The 25,691-nt window shown below is 39.3% G+C and overlaps 1 protein-coding gene across 3 annotated transcripts in view; it reads left to right on the forward strand.

Moving 5' to 3' along the window:
- Positions 1-25,691, forward strand: part of LOC138622072 (seizure protein 6 homolog) — a 105,071-nt gene that overhangs the window by 38,724 nt on the left and 40,656 nt on the right. For all 3 annotated transcript variants that reach the window (XM_069700543.1, XM_069700544.1, XM_069700542.1), the window contains exons 2-3: positions 14,436-15,182; positions 15,659-15,780. In XM_069700543.1, coding sequence (XP_069556644.1) covers positions 14,436-15,182; positions 15,659-15,780 — 869 coding nt within the window. The remainder of the gene's footprint in view (positions 1-14,435; positions 15,183-15,658; positions 15,781-25,691) is intronic.

Consider the following 25,691-nt stretch of genomic DNA (forward strand, 5'->3'; position numbering starts at 1 on the left):
AAATGAAATTACAGCTCAATATTTGGAGTCTCTCAATCACACTGCTGAGCAACAGTTTATTAAAGCAATAAGTTACAAGCGACTGTGATTTGCAGTTATTTAAAGCAGCCACTGGAAGAGCTATTCTTAGGTAAAACTACCCTGTACTGTAAATGGGATGATTGCTTAAATAAAACATCACTATTAAAATACAATTAGATTAATACATTTTGTTTTTTCAACCAACATTGTTTCACTGCGACATGTTAATTATTGGCTGGTTTTCCAGGCTACTTAAAGTCTTTAAATATGAGATTATCTCCATTCCAAGAATACTTTTATGTGCTTGTATTTCAGTTGTCCTTGACACATTTAGCACAGAAAGATTATTGTGCCACAAAGGGTACAGAATTACAAAAGCACAGTAGAGCAACAGTGCTGTAGCCTCCATGGAGTCAGCTTAGCATGGACATATGGATTATACATCTTAAAAATAATGTACTGCAACTACTTCAGAAACATGTGTAAGACTATATGATCCATTTAGCAACAAAATCATGCGAAAAATGCTAAAACTAAAATGTAAAAAATAAATCCTTGATGACCTCTATTTCTGTGTGTTTTACAATCTGCCTCACAGCTTAGCAGAGCCGTCATTATCTTCTTATTATCAGTGGCAATTTCATTTTATCCTTTCCCTTTGTTGTAAAAACACAGCAGCACTCTAATGCAGGGAGAATTTGAAGGCAATCCCTCTAAACTACGACAAGTGGCAGGCTGATATGTTGAATAGAAGTGTTGTGGTGGATGTCAATTGTAGCTCCAGAGTGCAGCAGTATTGTATTGTATTGTATACCTACAATATAGTACATTGTTTTTTTGGAGAGGAGTGCTGTTGACCTTTAGCCGCTCTTCTTCTTCTGAGAGGACAGATAACTGATTTAGACTTCATTTGTGTATACTCTTTGAATGCTATGTCGCATTATTGAGCAAAGGGAATACTTGTAAGCACCATACAGACTCACTCATAAACACAGCAGCTGCTGGGGGCAAATCATCAGTGTCCCATCATGTTGATACTGTACTGTACTGGGACATTTTCTGTGTAGTCTGTGCAATATGTTTTCTGTACAACAAAGCCAACAGTTCTTCGCAAAATAGATTCCAGAAAACTGCTATCCTGACCTAGCCTGGTGTTTACCCAACCCAAACTGATTGTGTAGATATATAGGTCTGGGTACACTCCAATTGTTTCCTGTTTCCAGTGGTGGAGGACATTTACTGAAGAAATGTACTTTTGAGTATTTCCATTTCCACACAAGTATTTTTATTTGATGCTACTTAATACTTCCAGTGCACTGCATTTCAGAGGGAAATATTGTACTTTCTACTCCACTATATTTAGGTCGTTTTTCAGGTAAAGATTTTACAATGAATAAAATAACAGGCTGTTAAAATATAAAACATTGTTAAAGATTAAAGCAGTGGTTTAAAGCCTTTTTGTTTTCTGACATCTTACACAGCTCAGTGTGAAGTCGGGGTCACATTTCAGCTGTCTGAGTTGTTAACACCTCCACCAAATAATTTTTTTTTTTCCCCCTCAAAACTTCTAAAAACAGTTAGTAATTGGTAATTTTTGCCACTACCTGTATCAAGGTTTTGGTTTCACTTTGAAGTCTGACTCAAATGGAAGCAGATGTGTTGAGAAAAATACAAAACATTGGTTATGTCACAGGCCCAAACAGTCATGATTCATACGTTTTTAAAACTGGACATTAACCAGCACATTCTAACTTTTAGAGACAATGCAAGTGGTGCTGCCTAGCATGAAGGGGCTTTTAGGGGCTGTATATCTAATATTCAGTTTTCAGTATCAGTCTAGCTCAGAGATTTAAATGCAAAACAGACAGAACAAACTCACCTATATTTATGCAAAAATGCCCATTGCCAGCATAAATGTATTGCTTACAAATGCAGGCTTTAGTTGTGTATATGAAACACACATGGAATGCACCTTTCAGTCTCAAACACGGCAACTCTCGCCTCTGAAGGGTCCTGTAGCAGCATCATTCATCACTGTCAGTGTTAATATTGTTTCCCCTCACCTCCCAACAGGCTGCTTGTGTTTTGGTTTACAGCATTTATGTTTTCAGACTTGTGTACTCACGGGCCCTCACCTGGCTTTGCTCTCTGGCATCCCCCTGCCACAACGCATAAAACTAATTTCAACATTACATGCAGCAGCCAGCATATTAAAATGCCTCTGGTCACAGACGTCTTTTTCTCTCTCTCTCTCTCACGCTCTCTTTCTTTCTCCAACTCTAATCACTGCCTCCACAGCTTATTATTGTTTGTGTTTTATATTCTGAATCTTGTTTCATGATTGATTTGAAAAATTAAAACTGCTGAGATTTGATGCAGATAGAATATAAAGAATTGTCCTGTAGTTGATCAGATTTTCTGATGCTTTAAAAAGGTACTTTGTTGCCAAGAGGTTGGACAACTACAGCTACTCCTACTACTGTCTGCCCCTAACAACCACTGCAGTATTTAGTGGAAAAATGTTTCGCTACCATCACAGAGAATGCTGAACACATATAACATGAAAGAAAGTGCAAGAAATAAGGCCGTAGGTCTGATCAAAGTCAAACTACTGTAGATGCCATCTCTTCTGTGTTTTTGTGAATATTGTCTCTACACTTAAATGCAGTTTTCCAGTATGACTGTCATGTTTAGATGGAAGAAAATAACATCACCCTCGAAGAATGATAACCTAATTGCGGGTCTTTCTATCTCGCTGAGTAGCTGTCTTTCCTTAAAAGAGATTCAACAATCATGTGTCAAAAACAGCAATTTCCAACACATTGTGTCAATGCTCGTTCTGGCTTTTCTCTTCTTTTCCAGACCCTTTGACCAATTATACTTTATTTTGCTTGCTTGCTTCAGCGGAGTGCACAGAAAATACTCACATCGCCCTGACTCTGGCAGATCTAAGTGCAACAACAACAATTGCTGTTTGAAAGTCTGCTCTTCCATGTCATTCCAACCAATCCAGTAAATACATAAAGGTCAAGGTTCACGATTAAATACAATCACTGCTTTAGTCCCTGAGACTCCTCAGTATTCTGAAACTCTCAACTTTTCCCTCTTATCCTTGGACATACCAAACTACGTTGTCAATCAAACCAGTGGCAACGGCAAGATCTCATTTCTATACGCACACGACCAGCTGGCTAGGCACAAATGTTTTTATTATTGCTATTTACTATGTCCATTACTTAGTGCCAATACAATATCACCTATGTAGCCTTTCTTTTCTCAAGTGTAGGCTATAATGGGAGCTAGGTTTGTGCAGGTAATGTTGACAGTTTTTTTTTTTATTATTAAAACCATTAGTGTCACAGTGGCTTTTAGTATTTGAATAGTCACTGAAATAAGTGTGACAGGCATATATTTCACCTTCCCACCTTGTACACTAATGGCTTTGAGTCATAGCCTCTTTTATGTACGGTATCTGAATGTGTCTTTGTTGAAATGTTACAAAACTGCATGTTTATTCAAAAATAAAAATAATTTATACTGATCACCAACACACTTAACTTGGTTGTTTTATTCTTAAAAGTTACTAAGGATACAAGGAATGCTGGGAAATGGGAAGATCGGAGCCAATAAAAAATATTTGCGCCAGGGCCAATCACAGTTACTCTGCAGCACAGTCTACTGCGCGAGCAAGTGAGAAAGCAAGAGACTAATTCATTTTATGCTGTGCAAAAGTTACAGAAAAATCAACCCCATACAACTCTGATTACCCTGTTTGCAACATTACGAAAAAAAATTCCATTTACTTTAGATTTCATAAGAGAAGGTGACGCTTTTTGAATGCGAGTTTATTGGAGCCAGAATGTTTTTAGTGCAATCTCCTAGTGGCCCTCAGTGATATTGCACTTCAAAGCCCCTCTGTATTGGCTTTACTTGTCAGACGCAGACACTAAGTCCATTTTAATGTACAGTGGCTGGCTGATGATCAGTATTGTATGGATTTGCCCTGTGTCTGAAAGCTTAATAGCCCCACCAGAAGTCATTGATGAAATATAATATTCATGTCATGATTACCTAACAAGCTCCTCATTGCAGCAGTTGGAAATGAGCAGCAGTGGCTTGAAGCAAAAGATCAGAAAACTAAGATCACAGTTTGAGAAACCAAACCGACAAAATGAAGGAATGTCATTAATATCACCTTCAAACAGTATGACTGTTTTAATGGCTTGGTATGACCACTTATGGGTTGTCACTGCTGTTGAGTAATGAGATACAATATTGTCTAAAGTAAGTTTGGCCATGGGTTTAAAAAAAAAAAAAAAAGGGAACTTTAGAGTAGAACTATTGGTATTATGGGGTGTGTGTACTGTATGTGTGTGAGGACACCAGGCAGATCACAGGAGTGGTAAGCTGAGAGTCCGACTATAAAGGGATAGACAAAGGGAACAGCTGGTCAGGTGAGAAACAAGGTACAAGTTAAACTGTGCACGATCTGAGGTCTGGACCAAAATAGCCTGCATCTGTTTCACTCCAAATCCCAAGAAGCTTATTTAAATGGAAGGTGACTCTGCAGGAGGAGATCCTCATAGAGTAGAAGACAGATGACAGATTTGTCGTTGAGACTAAAAGTGAACTTAAAATAATTGTTTTAAGTGAACTTGAAATGATTGTGAAGTGTTAAATTTATCCTCCATTAAAATATGTAATTATCAATATTACCTTAAAGTTTTTTAACCTTTTAAAAACACCAATTTTTTTAGGCCTCTGTTCGAAAATTGCATACCCATAATAAAAAAGAGTATATCTCTGCAACCACAATAAAAAATTATAAAACAAAAATATTTGTAATAATCAAGGGAACACTTGTGAGATTTGTTCAGATGTGTAAATATCAGTATATATGTCCATATTTTAATAATAGTTTTGCTAAGTCTTCTCCCTGGCCCCCAATTGGGGGCCTCTAGGGCTTAAAGGGTTAAAATAAAAACAAGCTTCTGTTTGATGTGCTTTTTCTTCTTTCTTAATTTCTGCTGCAATAAAAGCCACTTAGAGCAGCAGTGAAAATAGCAGTTTGCCAAGTTGGCTATTCTTATCAACCTTTAACCATTCTTTATGGCCTAGCGCAGTGATTCTCAAATTGTAAAAAGCACCCCTGATGGTTAGCGCGGTTCCACCTGGTGCTCCTCCAGAGCCTTGCTGCTAGACTTAACTATTACGCCCCAAATGGTTCAAGTCCCCCCCAAAAAATGCATTTAATTTATTTTTATTACAAACAACCATTGAAGGAAATTCGGTTTTGATCGTAAAAGTACACGGTCTGAAAGGTTTCGGGAACCTCTGACCTAGTCGAAAACTGTCATACTAAAACAAACCATTGGTAATATTAGCTATTGTAAACACAATAACTATTTTTTTCCTCCAAAAGCAAGATAGCTGTCTTGTTGGCGGTTCAATTTTCAGATGGTCTCTGCCACCTCATAAAGAATTGGGGGAGTTCTTGAGGCTGAAATGATTGTCTTGTTTTTGTGCCTGGACTGTGACTAATTCAGAAGCTACAGGAGTATTGATAAGTGTCTACAGGCATGTCAATCTATGACAAGTACACTGATAAGGTTGAAAGTCACATGCGTGGTCCTTTAGTAGTGTTTTCCTTGAGCTGATGGATTTGTTATGGTGCTGGGAAATCATCTGAGGAGGGGCGGAGAGAGTGACATCAATCAAGTAGCTTTTAAATTCACCACTAATGTCTGTGCTGTCAGAAGGAGCGCCAGATATACAATCTGCCCTCACCAAGAACGCTCTTTACAGTATAACATGACTCTATACACATTTTACACTTATTTTTGCCTCTATAGACCGATTCAAATAATTTAAGTCAAGGTGTGTCTCTCATTAAAATGTAACCTGGGCCGGTGTTTTAGAAGGATGCAGTCTCGAGTGTTTTGAAAAGATAATAATTTGGCGTTTCACAATATGTAAACAAAATAAGTGTTAAGTATGCCTGACTAGTATCAAAATTTGTAATGCGTGCAGCTGTCAGATTTGAAATGTGAGAATGTTTCCTACGTGCATAGCTTTGATAGCATATGAAACTCGACCGTCTCGATTTGCTAACTATGCCGAGCAATCAACAACATGAGCAAAACAATTCCTGAAGACCTGAAGATGCTTTACAGCCACTTTGGATCCAATTTTAGATTTTAGTTTAGTTTATCTTATTCCATCATTTATACAGTCAAAAAAGCTGGAAAATAACACCTATATCTTTCTCTGTCACATTCCAACCCTCTGATAAACGTTTATATTCATCCACACCTGAGAGGAGACTGTTCTCTTTGGTGAGGTTTTCAGCTTCAACTCGTAGATCAAAGAGTCACGTGTCTTCTGCTTGTTAGACTTGAGTAGACCTAGCCACCAAAATGAACTTCAAACCTCACGATAACTCACAGCAAGAAGTGTTCAATGAGCAATGGTGAGTCTGCATATTGTGTAGTGTGTCATTGAGACAAAAGAGTTTGTTGTATCATATGTTGTAATTGTGGGTACAGTTTTAAAAGTATCTAATTCGATCGCCTTTGAGGAGTGCAATAGTTTCAATATGACTATTTACCAGTCAGATCATGTGTCAGGAGCTACAGTATATGGTACTATTATCTCCAAAGGCTGCCTGATACTATTTAAACTACAAATCACACTCCGGCCTGATGATAAAAGTATGGGTGTTTACTGTATTTAAGAAATTCTCCCAAATGTCCCTTTTCCATAGAGCTCAATGTTGTTTATTTTGGCATTATAGTTGTGGAGTTATTACTGATTGAATTTGGGTTTGTTTTTTCATAAAATGTAGGACTTAATTGGATTAGTATAGGCCTGATTTGATAATAATAATGAGCATTTCAAGTCATCACTGAACAAAGTCAAAGTCACTGTTACAAGTTAACCCAAAACTTATATTACTTCACAACTACTGTTAAAACACATTTAGCTAATTTCTCAAAATACAGTAATCCACTACAGATTTTAAAGTAGTAGTTCCACCCACAGTTCTCTTCTTAATTGACTCCACCATGGAGTAAATGAGAACAAACTGAAAAGATAAATTACTCTAATGGAAGGAAATGAACTGTGAAAATAGACATTCCTCCTAGTATTTTCTAGGGTGCATAGCATTGGTAAATTGAAATACAACAAGGATATCCTCCATAAAAGACAGATTCTGCCATGATTACAGAAGATGATGTCATTTTAATGCCAGGCATTTGTACAAAACACATACTCATTTGTTCCTGGGGTAAGAAAAAAAAGAAGTCAAACTAAGGACAGCTGAGGAACCGAATTTGAATGGATTGAGCTAACAAAATGATAGGTTCTAAAACACTTTATTCCCAATAAAAATACATTCAACCTCTCACCTTTTTCTATAAAGATGGCCTGTTTACCCCCTGCATTTTTAGTGCTTTACAGTAGATTTCATGCAAATAGCACTGATGGGTAGCTGTGTTTTTGTTCCGCTACAGCTTAAAGGTCAGGTCTTATGAGCTTCCTAGCACCACTAAGACACAGTTTGTTTAAAGCCTCTCTGAAGGACAATGCTCAATGAACCGGAACACAGACAGGCCATAATAAATGAAAGGTAAAAGTTATGGTTCCGCTCAATGAAGTCAAAGGGCAGATGGAGGATAAGAGTGCGTCTCATCTCAATATGTTATTGTCGTCGCGAATGAAAAAGCAGAGAGTAAAAGGAAAATTTGACGCTTTGAAATTGGAATATCTTTGCATAGATACATTATTCTGTTTTTAGACTTTGAAGGATGAAATTGTGACCTTTTTGTTTTTTGTTTGTGTCTGAAAGGCTCACTTAATTTAATTTTCTTCATTTCCTTTCTACTAGCTTTTTTCCCCCATTGTTTATTTCCAAAATTAAATGACCAATTCATTAATTTGACTAATGCAATCATTTATCAGTTTCACCCCATTATTTCCTGTAGTCTCTCCTTATCGCTTTATGCAAACAAGTGTAGAATCTGCACATATTGCAGGAGGAGCAGGAAAAAGTCCCGAAGAGGAAGTTTTCACCTTAGGTGTTGGAATGAATTCATGAGCGCAAAGCTCCACGGAGAACCCTGGAAGGAGTCGTGTAGAGCGATCTAAAGGTTTCGTATCTGAGCCCAGCGGAAGCCGTTTATTGATTTGCTTGTCTAGTGGCTCTCTGTGATAATAAGGAAATAAAGCCCCTGGATATTAGGAGATTGATGTCAATCAGCAGCCTGCCTCAAGTGTGGCTTGTCCCATTATTAGTGCGCTCTCCATGCAGTGAGTGTTCACTGATGACTCCATTGATATGCAACTGAAGAAAAGAGGCTGTCTGTTGCCATCTTGAGGATCATTCCCCTATGATTGCTCACTCTGTCATCTCAGTCAGTGCCTACTGAGAGACTGTCATGGATACATGGAATATTAGGGCAAAGCACAAGCGTGTACCTCCACTGTATATGTCACACATAATCAGGAGGGCGTGATGGCTTCATTATAATCAAGTTTAAGTTCTGTTGGACTGCTTCATAATTTTACACATTTTCCTTCTCTAAAGGTTTCATTGGAAAAAACAAAACAATGAGCAGCCAAGTTTAGAAGTGGCAGAACCGTGTGATGCATTAGCAAATGTTAAAAAAATAGTGCAGCCCTACTATCAGTATATTTTTTATGGGATAGAAATATGCCTTTCCAGCTCAACTCAATGCACTTAATCTCAGTACACACAGCTAAGCTTCACTGAATCAGCCTGGTTTGATGATTCTATATTATTAAGTTTATACTATTAAGTTAAAGTTTAACAACAGGGTTGCTGTCATTATTGCTGCACATAAAGGGGCATAACGTTTTCTACACATTTAAAACTATTCACCTCCCCTCAGATCCTCATCTATCCTGAACTTGTCCACAGAAGAAACATGTCGCTAACTAAGTTTCCCCTGCGACATCAAATGGTATTTTATTGTATTTGCCACTAATGCCACTGCTCAGAGTAAGATAACGGTAATTTCATTCCATCAAGGTAATTACCACCTTTTAATTTATGAATTAGCTCGACCAGCTACATTACTGCGTGATGTGATGCAGTTACACACATAACCTCTTTGGGTGTGCCGCACGGTTTCTACTTTTAGAAACCAGCACTAAATTAAGTTTAGCTGAGGTTTCACGAACGTGAACGTTTGTCGCCTCTTTGGGATTTATCACAAATCTTGTCATAAGTCTTGTCACAAAATGACTTGATGCAACTTGCTGGTGTGTCACAGGTTATGATTGCATGACACCCGTTTTGTGAACCTGACAGAGCACATCAGGATCACTATCCTCAGAAAGTGCAACGGTTGTACCAGCACATTACAGTACATCTGTACATGATTGGAGACCTTCCACCACAATGAATTTGAATTGGTTGGCAGCATCTGCTGTGATTTTGTAACTACAGATGAAAAGAGGCCTGCCTGTGTTTGTATAAAGAATGGCAACAGTGGTAATGTTTGTCAGTCTGACAATAATATGAGGTTGGATAACAAATAAAAGGAAGGCATTTGCATTACATTTAGAACCTTTTACTGTTTTTGTGTTAAATATTTGATTTTTATTAATATTATTTATTCAAATAGAAGTACAAATAATACGTTGTTACAAGTCTTAGTACAATTTAGAAAATGTGCTTTGAGTATCAAAAGTAAAATGTACTTAATGCAGTAAAATGGCCTCTGTGAGAGTTATAGTATTACAGTATTATTATATCATTAGATATTATTAATTATCAGTACCGAGGTATTATTTTTTTCAGTGTTTTAGGTGGTTGAGGTGGAATTCATTTTAAGAGTTTATTTTCAGACTGCAATTAATGATTACCTTCATGATGAAATAATCTGCTCATTATTTCCTTGATTAATTGACTGTTATGTTTGAAAAATTCTGTAAATAGAAAACAATTATGTCACAATTAGACAGACTCAGAAGGTACATATTCAAAAAGTTTATTTTGGCAAATTAATCAGACAAACTTCAAAATTATTTATACATAAAAATCTTTCAAATCCATAAAAGTAAAAGCAACAAAATTAAAAAAGCTGCATGTTATTTTAAATTATACAAATACTTGACAAATGAGACTTAAAATTCAGTCTTCGGCTCTGTTTCTCTGAATCTTCGACTGTAAACACCCAAATCTTCGACTGTAAACACCCAATTAAGGCTCAGAGATCACAACCATATGGCAGTACTTTTCCTCTTTGTAATCACCACAGAGAGGTATCCAACCTGTACACATTGATCCCATATTGATCTGTATATGAGAAACTCTGGTCTAACCCAGTTCTTCACCCTCACTCCCCACATTCACTCGATATTCTGACTGAAGCGCACCGGACTGGACGCTCAAAATCTGCCCGCTGCAGATAGAGACAGAGAAGGAGACACAGAGAAGAAAACAGGAGGCAGGGTTTAACAATAACAGTAATCTTGACAAAAAGATAATACTCCAGCTTTACCATACAGTAAGCGCGTGTTTGAGATTCCTCTGTATTTTGCAGTTGTGAGCAGGGGGGCCGGTCTTATATACTTCAATCATTTATGAAGACCTCCCTTTGCACTCTTTATTCTCTCTGGTAGTGAGACATGTCAAATATGCTTAGTTTGCCTTTACAGTGAGCTTGTGGCTGCTCTTGTTGTGACAGAATAAGGCTACAAGGAAATGTTCCTCCTCCATCTTAGAACATCAAAAGGTCTTTGAATTGCCTCTGTCGCCAAGAAAGATGAGTGTGGCGCTGTCGCGTCTGTCAGTAAAATGTAAAACCATGTGTCAATTCTGTCAGCCCAGGAGAGGCTTTGTAACAAAATTGTTTACTCTTCCTCTTGAATAGCCTGATCAAACTTTTATTAGCACGCCGGATGGTGGTACAACTACTCTGCATCAGCAAAATACTGCAGAGGCTCACAACTACTTTCCAAGTTATATGAGCAAAGAAGAGCTGCTGCTGTGGCACAGTGAATTTTCACATTTATCTAGACAGCATTTCTTATTTAAAACGTGAATGTTCTGTATGTTTCCTGTTATGGGGATTGATAATGACAAGGCCAATTTTCCAGTATAAATGTTTTCCACATAGCAAAGCAGATTTAAGCAGATATTTCATATGCAAGAAAAGCATCTATTATTGAATAACTGCAATGATCGTATCTATTTTAGCTGACCAAAATCATTATACATAACTATTACAATTATTTCCATTCATTTGTATAAAAGTAGCTAGCTGAAAGGAACAGAAATGTCATATTTCCTTTGCTATTTCCACCATTTATCCTGTGCTTTAATGGCTGGAATGCAGATCTAGTGCCTCCTATTGTTTATCTTAAGGTGCTTAACTTCTCCTTTTTGATTGACTGCATTTCAATGAGCATCTATTGGCAATAACATCATTCCAGAACATGGATTTAGTTCATCATACAACATCATGGCACTACTGTAGGAACATTTTTGTTTTAAGCCAGATGAAAAAGGAGAGTCTGATAACTTGTTGATGTGATTTGTTGAGTTTGCAGCTAAAAGCTGGCAGTGAAATAAATTGAACAAAAAAAGACAATTAAAGTGTTAATCGCAATTATTTGTATCACAATTAATTGTCAACTAAACTTTTACGATCCTGCCAGCCCTCAAAGCATTATGGGACTTTTAATCAAGACACCCACAATGAACCAACCAACTGTAGAAGATGTTAGCTGTAAAATGTAATCAGATGTTAATAGTTGGGAATAAACAGTTGTAGAACATAGAAGTTCATGTTGAGTGTCATGGTTATTCAGTCTAGGATGTATGATCTGATTCAAATAGCCACATGGCTTTTTTGTACAATTTCAAGGCTGAGACATGTATGAGAAAATGTCAAACCTATTTCCTGAAAAAAGCATTTGTAATTATACTGTTGATGAACTCTCTGACCGGAGACATGCTTTTATATTTTCCTCAACATTTCACATCATTATTACCATTCAAATGACCTTTAAATAAACAGTTTTGAATGAATCTTTACATTGGTTTTGATTTCCAACCTAGGCTCCTTCATCTTCTCGGAGCGCTGTAATAGAAAACACTCACATTGGGATATCTCACTCATTTGCAGCCTGCGTCAACAACATCCTTTCATCTAGAAGCATGAAAAGTCTGCTGGCAGCTATTCTGCCTCATTAAGACAAATTGTCACCCCTAACGCAAGCTAATTAAGGTGTCAAAGCAGGCGGCATTGTTTCATGTCGACACATGTACATAGACACATAAAAAGACAAAATGAACTCCCTCATTGTTTTCAGCATTTCTTAGCTATTATTTATTCTATTCTTTAAAAAACAACATGATTTATGTTTATATTGCTGTCTTTGGGCACATTTTTACATTATTCAGTGCAGTGCAATAGCTACTGTAGACATAACGATGAGCAGTGAAAATGTTGGAAGGTGAAACAGTAAACTAAAAATGTGATGCTAAATGAGAAAACTGGATTGATGCCCATGTTAAATTAGGAATTTACAGTCATTTTAAGTCAGGTCATCTCACTGTCCTTGGGTGGTAATTGTCATAAATGTTTATTTGTTATGTCCAAAACTAAAGAGGTGCACCAATCTTAAATAGACAGTGAAATCCTGCCAACACACACCTTAAAACAGGAAGTCAGCACTAGAATTTAAAAACTGAAGAATCTTCTTCACAAAAACCTTGAAAAATAAAGTAAAAATCTTTGTTGTAGTGGGAGTATGTAAGCAGCAGCAGCTGGAGAGTATTTGATCATTTCAAGGACATGCAAGGAAGTTCATCTCTGCTGATGTTTACATTGTCTGGAGCGTTTAAGGATTTGCAGCAGTAAGAATGATCCAGTCATTAGATTTCTCCCCAAACTACTGATGTGAGGGAAATGTTGCAGACAAAGAGGGGAAAAACAGCCCCTTTGGACTCACAATGCAATTATTTGTCTACAAAAACACTTACACAGCATATACTGGTTGGCCGGTCAGTCCTGCTGTAGCTGTTAAAAGCGACGCTTGTGTTTCAAATGACATAAATGACAGGTGGGCCTGCATTGTTGTTTTTATTTTTTCTCTTTCTGCCCCAAGTGAATAATCATTGTTTATTTTTTTATTTTTTGGGGGGGAAAATGAGTTGGTCTCTTACTATAAGTGATTTTTACTGCACAGTGATATCGGCTGATAAGAGAAGTGCCTCAAAGATATAGGGGTGGCTAACGTGTTCAGCTTTAATTCTTCCAGTCTTGAATTTAATAATCAGGTTTGTGGAGCTTACTTCCCACTTGGGGGTTAGTCATATTTAATCGAATGTCAAATGCATGCATCTGTGTGAGGTACTCCAACTGTGCTTATATGGCTGTCTTATTGAAACTCTTTTTAAATACATGAGTAGTGTCAAAACGGCAAAGTTCCCACAGAGAACCTCATTTGCTGTGGCTTCTACAGCATAAGATATCACATGGACCATAAAGACATGTACTGAATGTTCCTAAATTAAAAAAAAAAAAAAAAAAAAAAAACTAATTTAGACAATAAATATGCATGCACCTTTTTTGTGAAGTAGTGACTACTTCCAGGTTGAGAGCGTTTCCATGTTTGAGTAGTGTGTGTGTGTGTGTGTGTGTGTGTGGGGGGGGGTGTCTATGTTAAAAAAAAAAAAAAGGATACTAATACCAGATTGCAAAAGGAGGGCTTAGAACAATATGTGCTATTAACACCTTTTCATCAAACTAATAACTCGACTACTACTACTCTGCGCTCGGAGATTTCACTGCGGTGGGATTTTGGAATTGGTCTTTGATAAACTGTCTTTATGCAAGACTCTACTCACCACTGTCAGTGTTAATTGGGTCCAGGACCTTTTAAAAGAATGTCCTTTTTGGTGCTTCTATTAAAGATGTACAAAATAACTTGTCAAGTGCAAAAAGAAAACTTTTTTTTTTTTTTTTACAGAGAAAATTCACACTGTATACTGCATGTTCTTATATTATTTATACTGATGTATGTTAACAAATAAGACTGAGTTGCTTTTAAAAGTTTCTACAATTAATAGTGTAAAGGATTATACTGATACTGCCCCCTCCCCCCCCCCCCCGACACACACACACGCACAGTACAGTACATGCATAATGAACTGATTAAAATAACAGCAAAATACGTGAGGAAGAATTAAACAGGGGGACTGCCTCTCACCTCATTAGACATAATTTGGGGAGATTATAGACTGGCACAGTTGATTGTTCTATAATGAAACTGTCAAAAAGATGTACTGCTCTGTATGTTCCTTTTGTAGCTCATTCAACTGTAATATCTTGCTTAATATTACCATATTCCTTTTTTTTTTTTACTCTTACACTCAGGTCCAAAGGAAAGCAACAGAATCAGTAGGAGGACACTGGACGCAGACCTCTTCACACACGCATCAACACAGGACACAGAGAGTGAAGTCCACCCGGTCACCACTGTCTCACTGGTGAACATCCCCAACCACCACCCTGTCCTCAAGAGCCTGCTCCTTCATGAGCACCTACTTACGAGGGACTTCCAAGGGGACCAGCATTTTTTCAGGAAGGATGGCTCTGTGGCTGCGTACCCCACCATGCCTGGCTCCGTGTCTGCTCCAAACGCAGGAGACCTTGTCACTCAACTCGTTCCCCATGAGGACGCCCCAGCCTTCTCAGACATCGCCACTACCGCCACCGCAGCCGCCACCTCCCCGCTAACCACGTTTTCTCCCACAACACCGGGGTTACCTGTGTCTCTGCCTCAAAATAAGCCACCCAAGGAGAAGATGAGGGGCCCAGACAAGGTGGAGATGACAACAGATTCCCTCACCACACAAGTGACACCGAATAATAGAGGTTCAGGCGGTGGAAACAACCCAGTGGCTTCCTTATCCTCACGGGGAAGTCAAAGTTGGAGTGCTTTTCCCGTAGAGGCCACCCTTGCACCCTTCTCAATGAGAATGGAGAAAGGCGAAGCTAGGGAGACAACACTGAAAAATAAAACCAGCCCTGACCTCAAGCTAACTTCTCGAGACGAAGGCACCACCACGACGTCCACGACCGTCATCACAAGTACCACCATCACCACCATGCAAACATCAGGTAGGCGTGCTCCTGTTTTTTCTGACTTTCAAAGATGTACTGTACCAAGCAGAACGTTCAGATGACTTTGTGCAACAAACAACATCAACATCAAATAACTTTTTGTTCCCATTACAAGTTGGAGAGTATCTCCCCCCTAAGATTTTACACATGCATCCCAGAGGACGAGAAAATTAAGCATCAGGTCATCGGCATTGCTCCTGTTCATTTTGTATTCTGCACACAGCTATTCATCTCTCCACCAGGGATAACAGAGTTGCTCATGTGTCAAAAACAATCAGATTTTTCCTGATGTGTCCTGCCTGTCCTTTCCACCGGCCACAGAGGGCTGAAGGCGCAGATGAGCAGTGTCGAAGAGGATATCTGCAGAGATAGTTAGAGGGTTTACGGGGCCAGGGAGACACAGGTGGGCTGTCAGGAAGATCAGTGGTCTGGGGAAAAAAGGGAATCACTTGTCATTTTACTGTCTCCCACAGAGCCGTGCAGCCTGAATTTCACTGACCCCGAGGGCAACATCGAAATCCTGCAGCAACTTGACTCTGGAGTGGAGTGTAACTACTTGATTACTGTCTACCTGGGATATGGAATTGAGGTCCAGGTCAGTGCTAAAGCCTCATTATAATATTATTATTTATATGAAACTATGCTTTTACATAAAGTCACATTTTGTCGGGGGAGTTTAAAAAAGCTGTAAACTCAACACTGAGGTTCAACCCCTTTAGGATGATATCAGGCTGAAGCCGATGTTCTCTAAAGCGTAAAATCCACCCGTCAGGCAACTAGACAATACTGTGTCAATGTTACATTTTGCCTTGCCTTGGTGGGAAAAGAGAGGTGCCTTAGGTATTTGGGTACCAAATACCATGAGGTTAGGTTCGGTAAAAAGGTTTAGTTAATGGTTGGTTAATGTTAGAAAAGATCATGGCTTGGGTTAAAATAAGTAATGCAAATAAAATAAATTTTACATGAGTAACATTACGTTATGTTATGTAACATAACTTCATCAGTATTGACTTGTTTTCTAACAGACTCGAACACTGGTTCTCCGAGTGAAAGTCCATTGTTCGATCCATCCAAACACCCATGACCTTGTCCTTACTCTTAATCTATCCCTTGTACTGCATCACATGACCTTCTTCTTCGACGCTCGTTATACTTGCGTGTACTTTTCACGTTTAGTCGAGGCAAAACGTGACACTACCAGGATACCCACTAGTGGACTGACGGGTGTATTACACACCTTGACGTTATATTGGCTTGTTGGTTGGATTTCTGCAAATACAGTGTTTTCTTTCTGTTTTTGGTCTCTACCAACCCAGAAGGAATAATCTGGGTGCTCCACTGTGTTCACCAGCGAGTCACTAACTTTGGTTTGTGTTCACTATCTGCACAGCATCAGACTGAAAACAATTGTCTGCATCTGGAACCAAAGCTGATGAGAGCGGACAAACTGAACCTAAATCTGCAAGGCTGTTACACTGAAATAATTACCCTGAAAAAGTCAATAAAGCTTAAAGGGAGCCAAAACTCACAATAAATGTTGTCTCTAAAAATAATATTATAGCCATTTTAACCTGATGCTTTATAAAACACCACTTTAAGTAACATAATGTTGCAACAAAGGGTTTTATTCAACCTGTAAAGGGTGCTGGCATATTTTGGCTTCGTTTCAGCTGGAACAGCATATTATTTGCTGGTCTTGTGTGGGTTGATAGAGATAGACAGGCAGTGCATTACTGGGGTGAGTGGGTAGATGAGGGCACAAGTGACGGGGTCTGTCTCAGGTTGAATGTTTGCCTGCTAAGTCTTTTCAAAAAAGGTTATAAAAATTAACTGCCAGTGTGTGTGTTCCCTGGCATTTGCAATTCCTCAAACGCCTCATTTACCACTGGAGACTTTAAAACGTGTGAGCTTTGTCTTGCTGCCTCTGGAGGGCCAAGATAAGTCTTGACAGAGTATATATTTGAGAGTGTGCTTTTCTCCGAAAGCTTCCTCTGGGTAACTTAAGTAAATCTTGAACCACTTATAAGCAGGCACACACTTACCTGCACGTGTGCACGCATACTCACATATGCATTTGATGTATCAGCTCTTGGCTTTCACAGCGTCTCCAGTGCATTTGGCAGGAAATTTTTCAAACTGCAAGACTATAAAGGGGAAAACATATAGACAGTATATACTCGTACATCAGCCAGATTTGCCAGAGAAGCAGGAGGAAGCCATGTGTTTCGGCTTCACCCATGTGAACAGATGGGGCCACCGTCTCCCTCCCTCCTACAGCTACACTGATAGTGATCTGATGGCCAGCTACACAAGACAATTGCTTGGCACGGCTGAGGAGAGTGAGGGGCCAAAGTCTCCGTTCCTTGGGAACGTATGAAGTGACTGAAGATGGAGAGATAGAAATTGAAATCAAGCATGTGTCATGCCTTCTCATCAGCAGTGTGTGAAGCTCTTCTTCCCCGAGGCTATCCAGGGTTTAAGGTTTTTAAAAGGCACGAAGATAATCGCAACGCAGATTTGTGGAGTCGCAGTGTGCTCAGTTAAAATATGAGGTTCATATTGTTCTTCTGACACAACATTGTCTGTTTTTTTTTTTTTTTACCCCTTCTTAACAATTTACAATCCGTAAACTTCCTTGCTCACTTGTGGGTAACTTTTGAACCGAGGAGGAAGAGATACACAAACGTTCAACTGTTGACTAATTTGCAGCAATGCAGCAGGAATTACACCAGTTAGAAACTAACTGTGGCCAGTGAGCTGCTGCACATCCGTTTATTAGAGAGTGACAGTCGATGTGACCGCAGCATAGTTGTTGTGAAGATATGACTCATAGCAGATGCTTTACTGAGCAACATAATCCTTTCTTTGAATGACACATGCAGTAAAAACAGAGAACATTAAACATCTTTCATTGAGTCTTACATTTCATCCTGTGACAGGTATATAATTTCAAACATACTAATGCTTTCATTGAGAGATGAAATTACCTGTTTTTCTTGAGAATAAATTGATGACTTACATTTTTTTTGATGATCTTATTTGTCACAATCACACAGCCATCTCTGGAGGGATCACACCATCCCCAGCTATTTCACTGCTTGGATTATGGACAATTTGTTGGTTTGTGGCCATAGATATTTTTCTCAGCCATCTGTTAGACACAAATAAATAAATAAAACTAAAATATGGTTTAAAACCTCCTAGTATTCACTTTGATTTGCTACAATAGGCTGAATGCTGCATACTCCAGAGCGGAGGAACTGTATGGTTGAAGTGTATGTTCTTTTGGCAGCTGTCCTCCATTTATCGAAGGAGTGATTATAACAGATGCACCAGCAGTTTGCAAGGGCAAAGTAAGAAAATTAGATGGAAGAAATAATCTGAAGGACAGATGTGGAGACGGTGATAAATATTTATATTGATGTTGTGTACCTACGATTCAGTAAAACATAATGCATAAATAGGCACAGTGTCATTTCCAGCACTCAGAAACCCCTCTGAATTCTAGCAGCATTCAAAAATATCACAAATATTGGTGGGGAATAAATAAGCAAGTTCAGACCTTTGCTATGTTTAGTCAATATTCCTTTCAGCAGTCTGGCAGCTTGTGGTAGATGGAGGATGAAAAATGTATCGGGAGAATTTATTGCCCTCAGCCTGGCTGTTCAACCCCTCTGCCACAGCTAACAGCATATAATGCATTGGCCCATCTGGTGATTCTGTCCACATTACAATTTATTTGCAGAATAATTGTACAAATATTAGGAGGCCGATATATAACAACTCCCAGCACAGAGAGAAAGTCACAGTGTAATAAAGTGGACTGCACTTAGTTTGCACCCTCTATTATTCTTGCATATTTGAATACTTGCACTTTGTTAATATAATAACTATCCTTTGACTAAAGTATTGATTTTTGTCTGACATTCCAAGTTATTATATCAAGGTTAGCAATGATGAAAAAAGTTAGCCAGTAGGCAGCTCACCTCACTGCTGTTTTGAAACATTGAGACTGGCAATTTGCCCGTCACCATCTAGTTTTTTTGGAGCCAGAAGTGACAGAAAACCTGACTGCATCCAAGGCATGTCAATCAAACCAGCCATGACCCCCAAACAAATCTTGCTTTGGAGGCCTAGTAGCTGATTAATTATGGAATTATTTTCAGGAGAACCACCATAAGACTGCATTTAGCTTTGTGTTTCATGTGAGAAGTTGACGTTGACATTTTTTAAATGGGAGTCTATTGGAGCAAGTGATTTTTTTTTGTAGGCTGCCCCAGGTGGCCTTCAGTGGTATTGCACATTAACACACTTCCGCATTAGCTTCACTTTTCAGACCTGAACGTACTGTGGTTTAAATATGAAAATATAAAGAATTAGCTTTACAATTCACTTAATAGGGTTTTGGTGTAATTAATCATGATTAATAAAGTAAGTAATTAAGTAAGTTTATTTAATATAGCACCTTTCACAGACAAAGTCACAAACTGCTTCACAACAGAAATAACAGCAGAATACAACAATATTAAAAGCAACCTATAATCACAGTACACAACAACAGACCACTGAAATAAATGTCTTAAGACATCTTTTGAAGGTGTCAACTGACATTGCCAAATGTTGATCGAGGGGAAGAGCGTTCCACAGAGTTGGATCAACCGTTTCAAAAGCACGATCACCTTTAGTTTTCAAACAGGTGCGCGGGACAGCCAGTAAGCCCTGATCAGAAGACCTAAGTGACCTACTGGTGGTATAATGTTGGAGCAGGTCAATTATATATTCCGGGGCCTCACCATGAAGGGCTCTATAAGTAGCAACAAGGATTTTGAACTGGATCCTGAACCTGATGGGCAACCAGTGGAGGGAGGAGAAAATGGGAGTGATGTGAGTCATTCTGCTGGACCTGGTTAAGAGCCTTGCAGCAGCATTTTGGATGAGCTGTAGATGGTCCAGAGATGACTTGCTGAGGCAGGTGGGAAGGGAATTACAATAGTCCAGTCAGGATGATATGAAGGCGTGAATAATCATTTCCAGTTCTGGTTTTGAAACAACACATTTTAGTTTGGCAATGTTTCTGATGTGAAAGAAGCATGTACGTGTGAGTGATTTGACATGCGGCTGAAAAGACATCGATTGGTCAAAAATAACACCAAGGTTTCTAAGGTTGGACTGAACGGCTGAGGAAAGGGATCCAATACACTGAGACACCTTCGTGGCTACACTGTCTGAAGCTAAGATCAGGACCTCATTCATTAAGCTGTAGGAAGTTGTCAGCTATCCAGTCCTTAATGGCAATCAGACATTTGTGCAATAGGTCAAGTCTGTCAGTCTCATCAGGTTTAAAGGACATGTACAGTTGTATGTCATCCGCATCACAGTGATATGAGATTCATTTGAACTGCTTTATAACTTGGGGTAGAAGGAGCATATACAGTGCAAATAAAATGGGGCCCAGGACAGAGCTGCTGTTTCAGACATGTAGGGACCCAGCGACACAGAAAACCAGCAGGAGAACCAGTCCAGGGTGGTACCACAAACACTTACCCACTGCCTGAGCCTCGCAATCAATATATTGTGCTCAACAGTGTCAAAAGCCGCGCTAAGGTCCAATAGCACCAGAATAGAGCCATTACTCTGTTCGGCAGACATCATTAGGTCATTGGAGACTCTCAAAAGAGCTGTTTCAGTGGAGTGTTTCTGATGGAACCCCAATTGAAATTTATCAAAGATGCTGTGTGCAGTCAAGGCAGCAGTGAGTTGATTGGCAACAACTTTAAAAAATTTAAAGTAAAAAGCAGCTTGGATATCGGGCTGTAGTGTTGGAAAAGGGATGGATCAAGGTTAGTCTTTTTCAGAAGTGGCTGTACGATTGCAAGTAAGATGGGACACAGCCAGATTGCAGGGACCTCTTTATAAAAGAAACTAGGCAGGGACCAATAGAGACCAGTACATCTTTAAGGAGGGAAGTTGGTAAGACATATACCGGGCTTGAGGAAGGTTTCATTGTGCCCAGCAGGTCGATGAGGTCTTGCAAGGAGATAGGAGCAAAACACTCTAATGTTGGTGGCTGGGTTGGAAGGAGATAGCAGGGAGTGGACGAGGGGATGATACTAACCCTGACATTTATTATTTTGTCCACAAAGAAAGAGAGAAAACTATTGCAGTCATTGTTTAAGTAGACAGAGACATCAGGAGGTGCAGGAGTAGCAATGTCGGTGATGGTGTTGAACAAAACTTTCGGGTTGCGTTTACTAGAGGAAATTATTTTTGCAAAGTAAGAGGCTCTCACCTCCTTAAACATGCTGTTATAATCAGTTATCAGTTCTTTGTAGTATTAACAATGGACCTGGAGCCTAGTGGATTTCCACAGACACTCTACTCCACGGCAACTGCGTCGAAAGGAACGGATAGTATAATTTACCCCAGATGAATTTACAGAGGGAGCTAGTCTCCTTTACTTGGGAGCCACTTTTATCCAAAATGGTCGAACAGTGTGAGGTAAAAGAATTGACGAAGCTGTCAACATCAGCGTGAGGAGATAAGACCGCACTTGTCTCAAGGTCAGCAACAAATATTTCAGCAAAGTACTGGTTTAAAATGCAAGAGCAATGTGCACGTTTGTTGGGTAAAAAAATCTTAAGTTAAAAGACATGTTGAACAAGACACATTTGTGATCAGCGACATGCAGCTCCTCAGAGCAAATGGAGTCAATATTTAAGCCAAGCGTAAACACAAGGTCTAATGTGTGGCCCCCTATGTGTGTGGGAGTGGACACATGTTGAATAAAATTAAAAGACTCAGTGAGACTAAGAAAATCTGCTGCAAAGCTGCAAGAGGCATCATCAACGTGAATGTTAAAATCACCAGCCAGGATAATTCTGTCTAAACTAATGATGGAGGATAAAAACTCACTGAATTCAGAAATATAAAAGCTATTAAAACCAGGGGGTCGGTAAATTAAAGTACAATAAAACGGGTTAAAACGATCAAATTTAATCTCTTCATCTGCACCTCAGAAGAGGAGGAAACTCCGGTGCTCGGCATCCTACTTAAAAAAAACTTTTTTTAAATGACTGCAAGTCCTCCACCTCTTCCCCTGGTCCTGGGAGTGCTAATAAAAGTACAGTCTGGTGGGCATAGTCCAAGCAGAGGGCCAACATATTATGCCCTTTTGCCATGTCTCTGTCAGAAATAGGAAATCCAGCTATTTTGTGATGAAGAAGTCATTCAGAACAAATGTCTTATTTTCAATGGAATGAGCATTTATCATCGCCATCCTAAGGGGGAAAAAAACATTCAGACCATATAGGCCTTGGTTATCTTATTACAATGTAAAAACAGCTGTTTCAGAGTTGGATCTATATAATAATTTCAAATATTTTATAAATAGTATTGATATGGCCAAGATATTGTGTCAATTTGTGGTTACATGGGAGTCTAATAGGTCAGCAGGATAGATGAAGTTAGCCCACTTTTTCCACTGTACAAATACACATGGAAGTGACCTGTGAATTTGTCGTATCCAAAGTACATTTATTGCAAAAGTGACCGTGGTTAAGAAGAGGAAATACATTTTTAGCAGAGGACAGATGGAGGTTTTCCTGAATTAGGTTTTGACATTAAAGTGCTTAAAAACTGTTTTGGAATTTTTATTTTTATTTTAATCAAATACCTCCAGTGAGTTAGCGAGTTATCAGCTCTTTCCAGACCATCTGTCCTGCTATGGTTTCTCCGTCTCTTCCGCTCACTGATCTACCTTGGTCCCAAGAAGTTAACCTTCTAAGGCTCAGCACAGGTTGTCCCGGCTCCGTTTAATACCACATCCAGCACTATTCCTCACAGAGACAGTATTGTGTGGGATGGACTAACATTTCAGGGGTTAAAAAGCCCAGACATGGCCAGCTTCTCCAACTGCCACAAAGGCTGATGATAGTTGTGTTTCCATTTGCTGACGGGCTTAAAGCAGCATCGTTCTAGAAGATGTTGGGAAGGGATTTTGAGGTCAATACTGTATCTCTTTTTTTTTACTCTCCTCCTCCACTTTTCCAGCTCCTTCCCCCTCTTTTTCAATCTCGTTCTCATTTATTGGGTTTTCTATTTGTCTCGCTCTCCAACCCTGTCTCAATCAGTTCCAATGATTGCAGTGAACCTGGGAATATATTAGCAGAACACAGGAGCAAATTAGCATGACTCTAGCTTGACTTGGTATTATTGCTTTTCTAATTAATTTCTTTAATTTCATTCCGCTGATTAAGTTGGTTAAAACATCAAGTCAAGTGTGATATCAGGATTTCAATAATAAGCAGAAAGATTGTAGATTATAAGATTAAAAGCACTTCTTAGAATTAGTTTATTGATCAGTACAGTTATAGCCAATTCACTTGATGGACAATTTTATATGTCAAACTTATCACATTGAAAGAAAACAGAACTTTTTCTTTGTTTGTCTTGTTAATTAAAGCTCATGAATATCAAAGGTCTCAAGTCTCTGCGGGGAAAATTATAGTTTCAAATGTTTTCATCCCAATATGAGTAAATATTGTTTCAGTCAATTCCAAACAAAGTGAAATAAAACTTTTTTTTTAAACCAAATATCTAATGAGTTCAAGGCTGCACAGAGCTAATGAACTGCACCTAAGGTAAGACTATGGAGGAGGATCATCAATGAAGAGCCCCTTTAAGGATTGAGACATTACAGAGCTCACCCTGACTCTGGGGTTAATGATTGGTATTTGATGCTGCCTCTGCGACCACGCTCCTCTGACTCCAATCAATAGTCATGTTAATAAGCGGCACCAATACTTGACACGCAGGCCCCTCTCAGTGCTGGGTGAATTGCCGTATTGATCCTCACATTCTCATTTTAATTCTAGTATTTCTTACAAAAGAAGCAAAATGCATAAAGCATTGACCCCTGGCTGAAGATGGCTGATGAGGGAGGGAATTAAATTTGTTTTGTTGCCGTTCAGTGACCGCAAGGGCTCTCATCAGAGGAAAGGGGCCACTGGAAAGGCTCTGGCACTTTTTTAAACCCGAAAGGCCCTCTTTAAAATTCAGCCATGAATGTAATCCTTCTCCCTCACCTCTGACATATTAAAAAGTGGTGTTTTAACAAGGTAATGTTTGTGCTGCCGGGGACCCAGATCACAGATTGGCCCAAACGACACGGGACGCAGAGCAAAGGGAAACAGAGCCCGACCGAGTAATAGAAGCCAAGACAGGCTTGCTGCCTTTAATCAACTAGGGATGTAGCAAAAGGAAGCCTTCATCATGCTGCACCGTGGGCAAGTAAGCCAGGACATGAAGAAGGCCAGTTTGATCTTGATGAGCTGTTTAGGGGGTGTCACGGCTTTGCAGAGATGAGTTTCCATCGGGCCCTGCCATCCCGAGAGAAACGCTTTCAGGTGACACTAATTGCTCCTCCACCCAGATAGCTGTCATAAAGGTAGAAGCCTGTTTGGCAGAAGACTAAGTTTTTTTTTCTCCCCCCAAGTCTTTCAGTATCGTGATGAGGATGGGAGAGTAAAGCTGCACCCAAGAAAATAAGAAGAGTAATCAGGAATGCATGAATTTAAATCTATGCAAAAATGCACACTGCAGCACTCAAGACCCAAGAGGCACCTCAGAATGTAAGGCTTATTTATCAGAAACCCAGAATCTCTTCTCATGAAACAAATTCTAATGCAGCGGGTCTTAACTTAAAGAAATAGATCTAATATTGGATAAGATGGTCACTATATGGGGGTTGCATTTGGACCAGAAAATGGACCAACTCAAATGCGACATGAGTGACAATGAGCGAGTTGCATTCAGCTGCCAGGCTCTAGCAGGTTCTCATTAACATGCAGCTTCTGCTGATTGGTAAGAATCCTTTGTTTTAGACAGCGGGGCAAACAGGAAACGGCCTTGGCTGTCTTATTTAGAGGTGAATGTTCAATTAAGATAACGTTTTTTCATATAATGAGAGCCAGGAGAACTCCCTCTCTTTTTTTCTTTTTTTAATGAATTTATCAGGAGATACACAAAAAACAGCAAGTGGAAGATTATTCAAATATAAGCCAGAGATGGGCGGGAAGAGAAGGGGGTGTGTGGGTGTGTAGGAGTAGGAGGGGGAGGGTGTGTGTGTGTGTGGGGGGGGTTCGATGAGGTAGGTACATTACCTGTATGTTTTCACTGTATAAGCCAGTGGGTTTTTATCATAGTAATGATGACACTGCAGCTGCCGAGTCCAGTGGCTGTTGATTTATTGGCACCAGCAGCAGGGTCATTTCATTTCCATGTATAGTGGTATCGTTTTGATTACGCACCACTCATTCCTGCTTCAGCAATAGCTCCTGTGAGTCAATGTAAAATGTGCACTGCAGAGCACCACCAGATGTTTTCAACAGTAAAGTATCAGCGAGTCTCTGTGGACATTTAACTCATCCTGTGCACGTGGACAAATGAATGAATAAAGACTACACGCCATGTGTGAAAAGTAACATATTTTTGACAGATTGTTTATTT

This window comes from Brachyistius frenatus, unplaced genomic scaffold (assembly GCF_029030835.1).
Source record: "Brachyistius frenatus isolate BFR_SWC_R1_liver_20210118 unplaced genomic scaffold, ASM2903083v1 Contig_34, whole genome shotgun sequence".
NCBI classification, from domain to species: domain Eukaryota; kingdom Metazoa; phylum Chordata; class Actinopteri; family Embiotocidae; genus Brachyistius; species Brachyistius frenatus.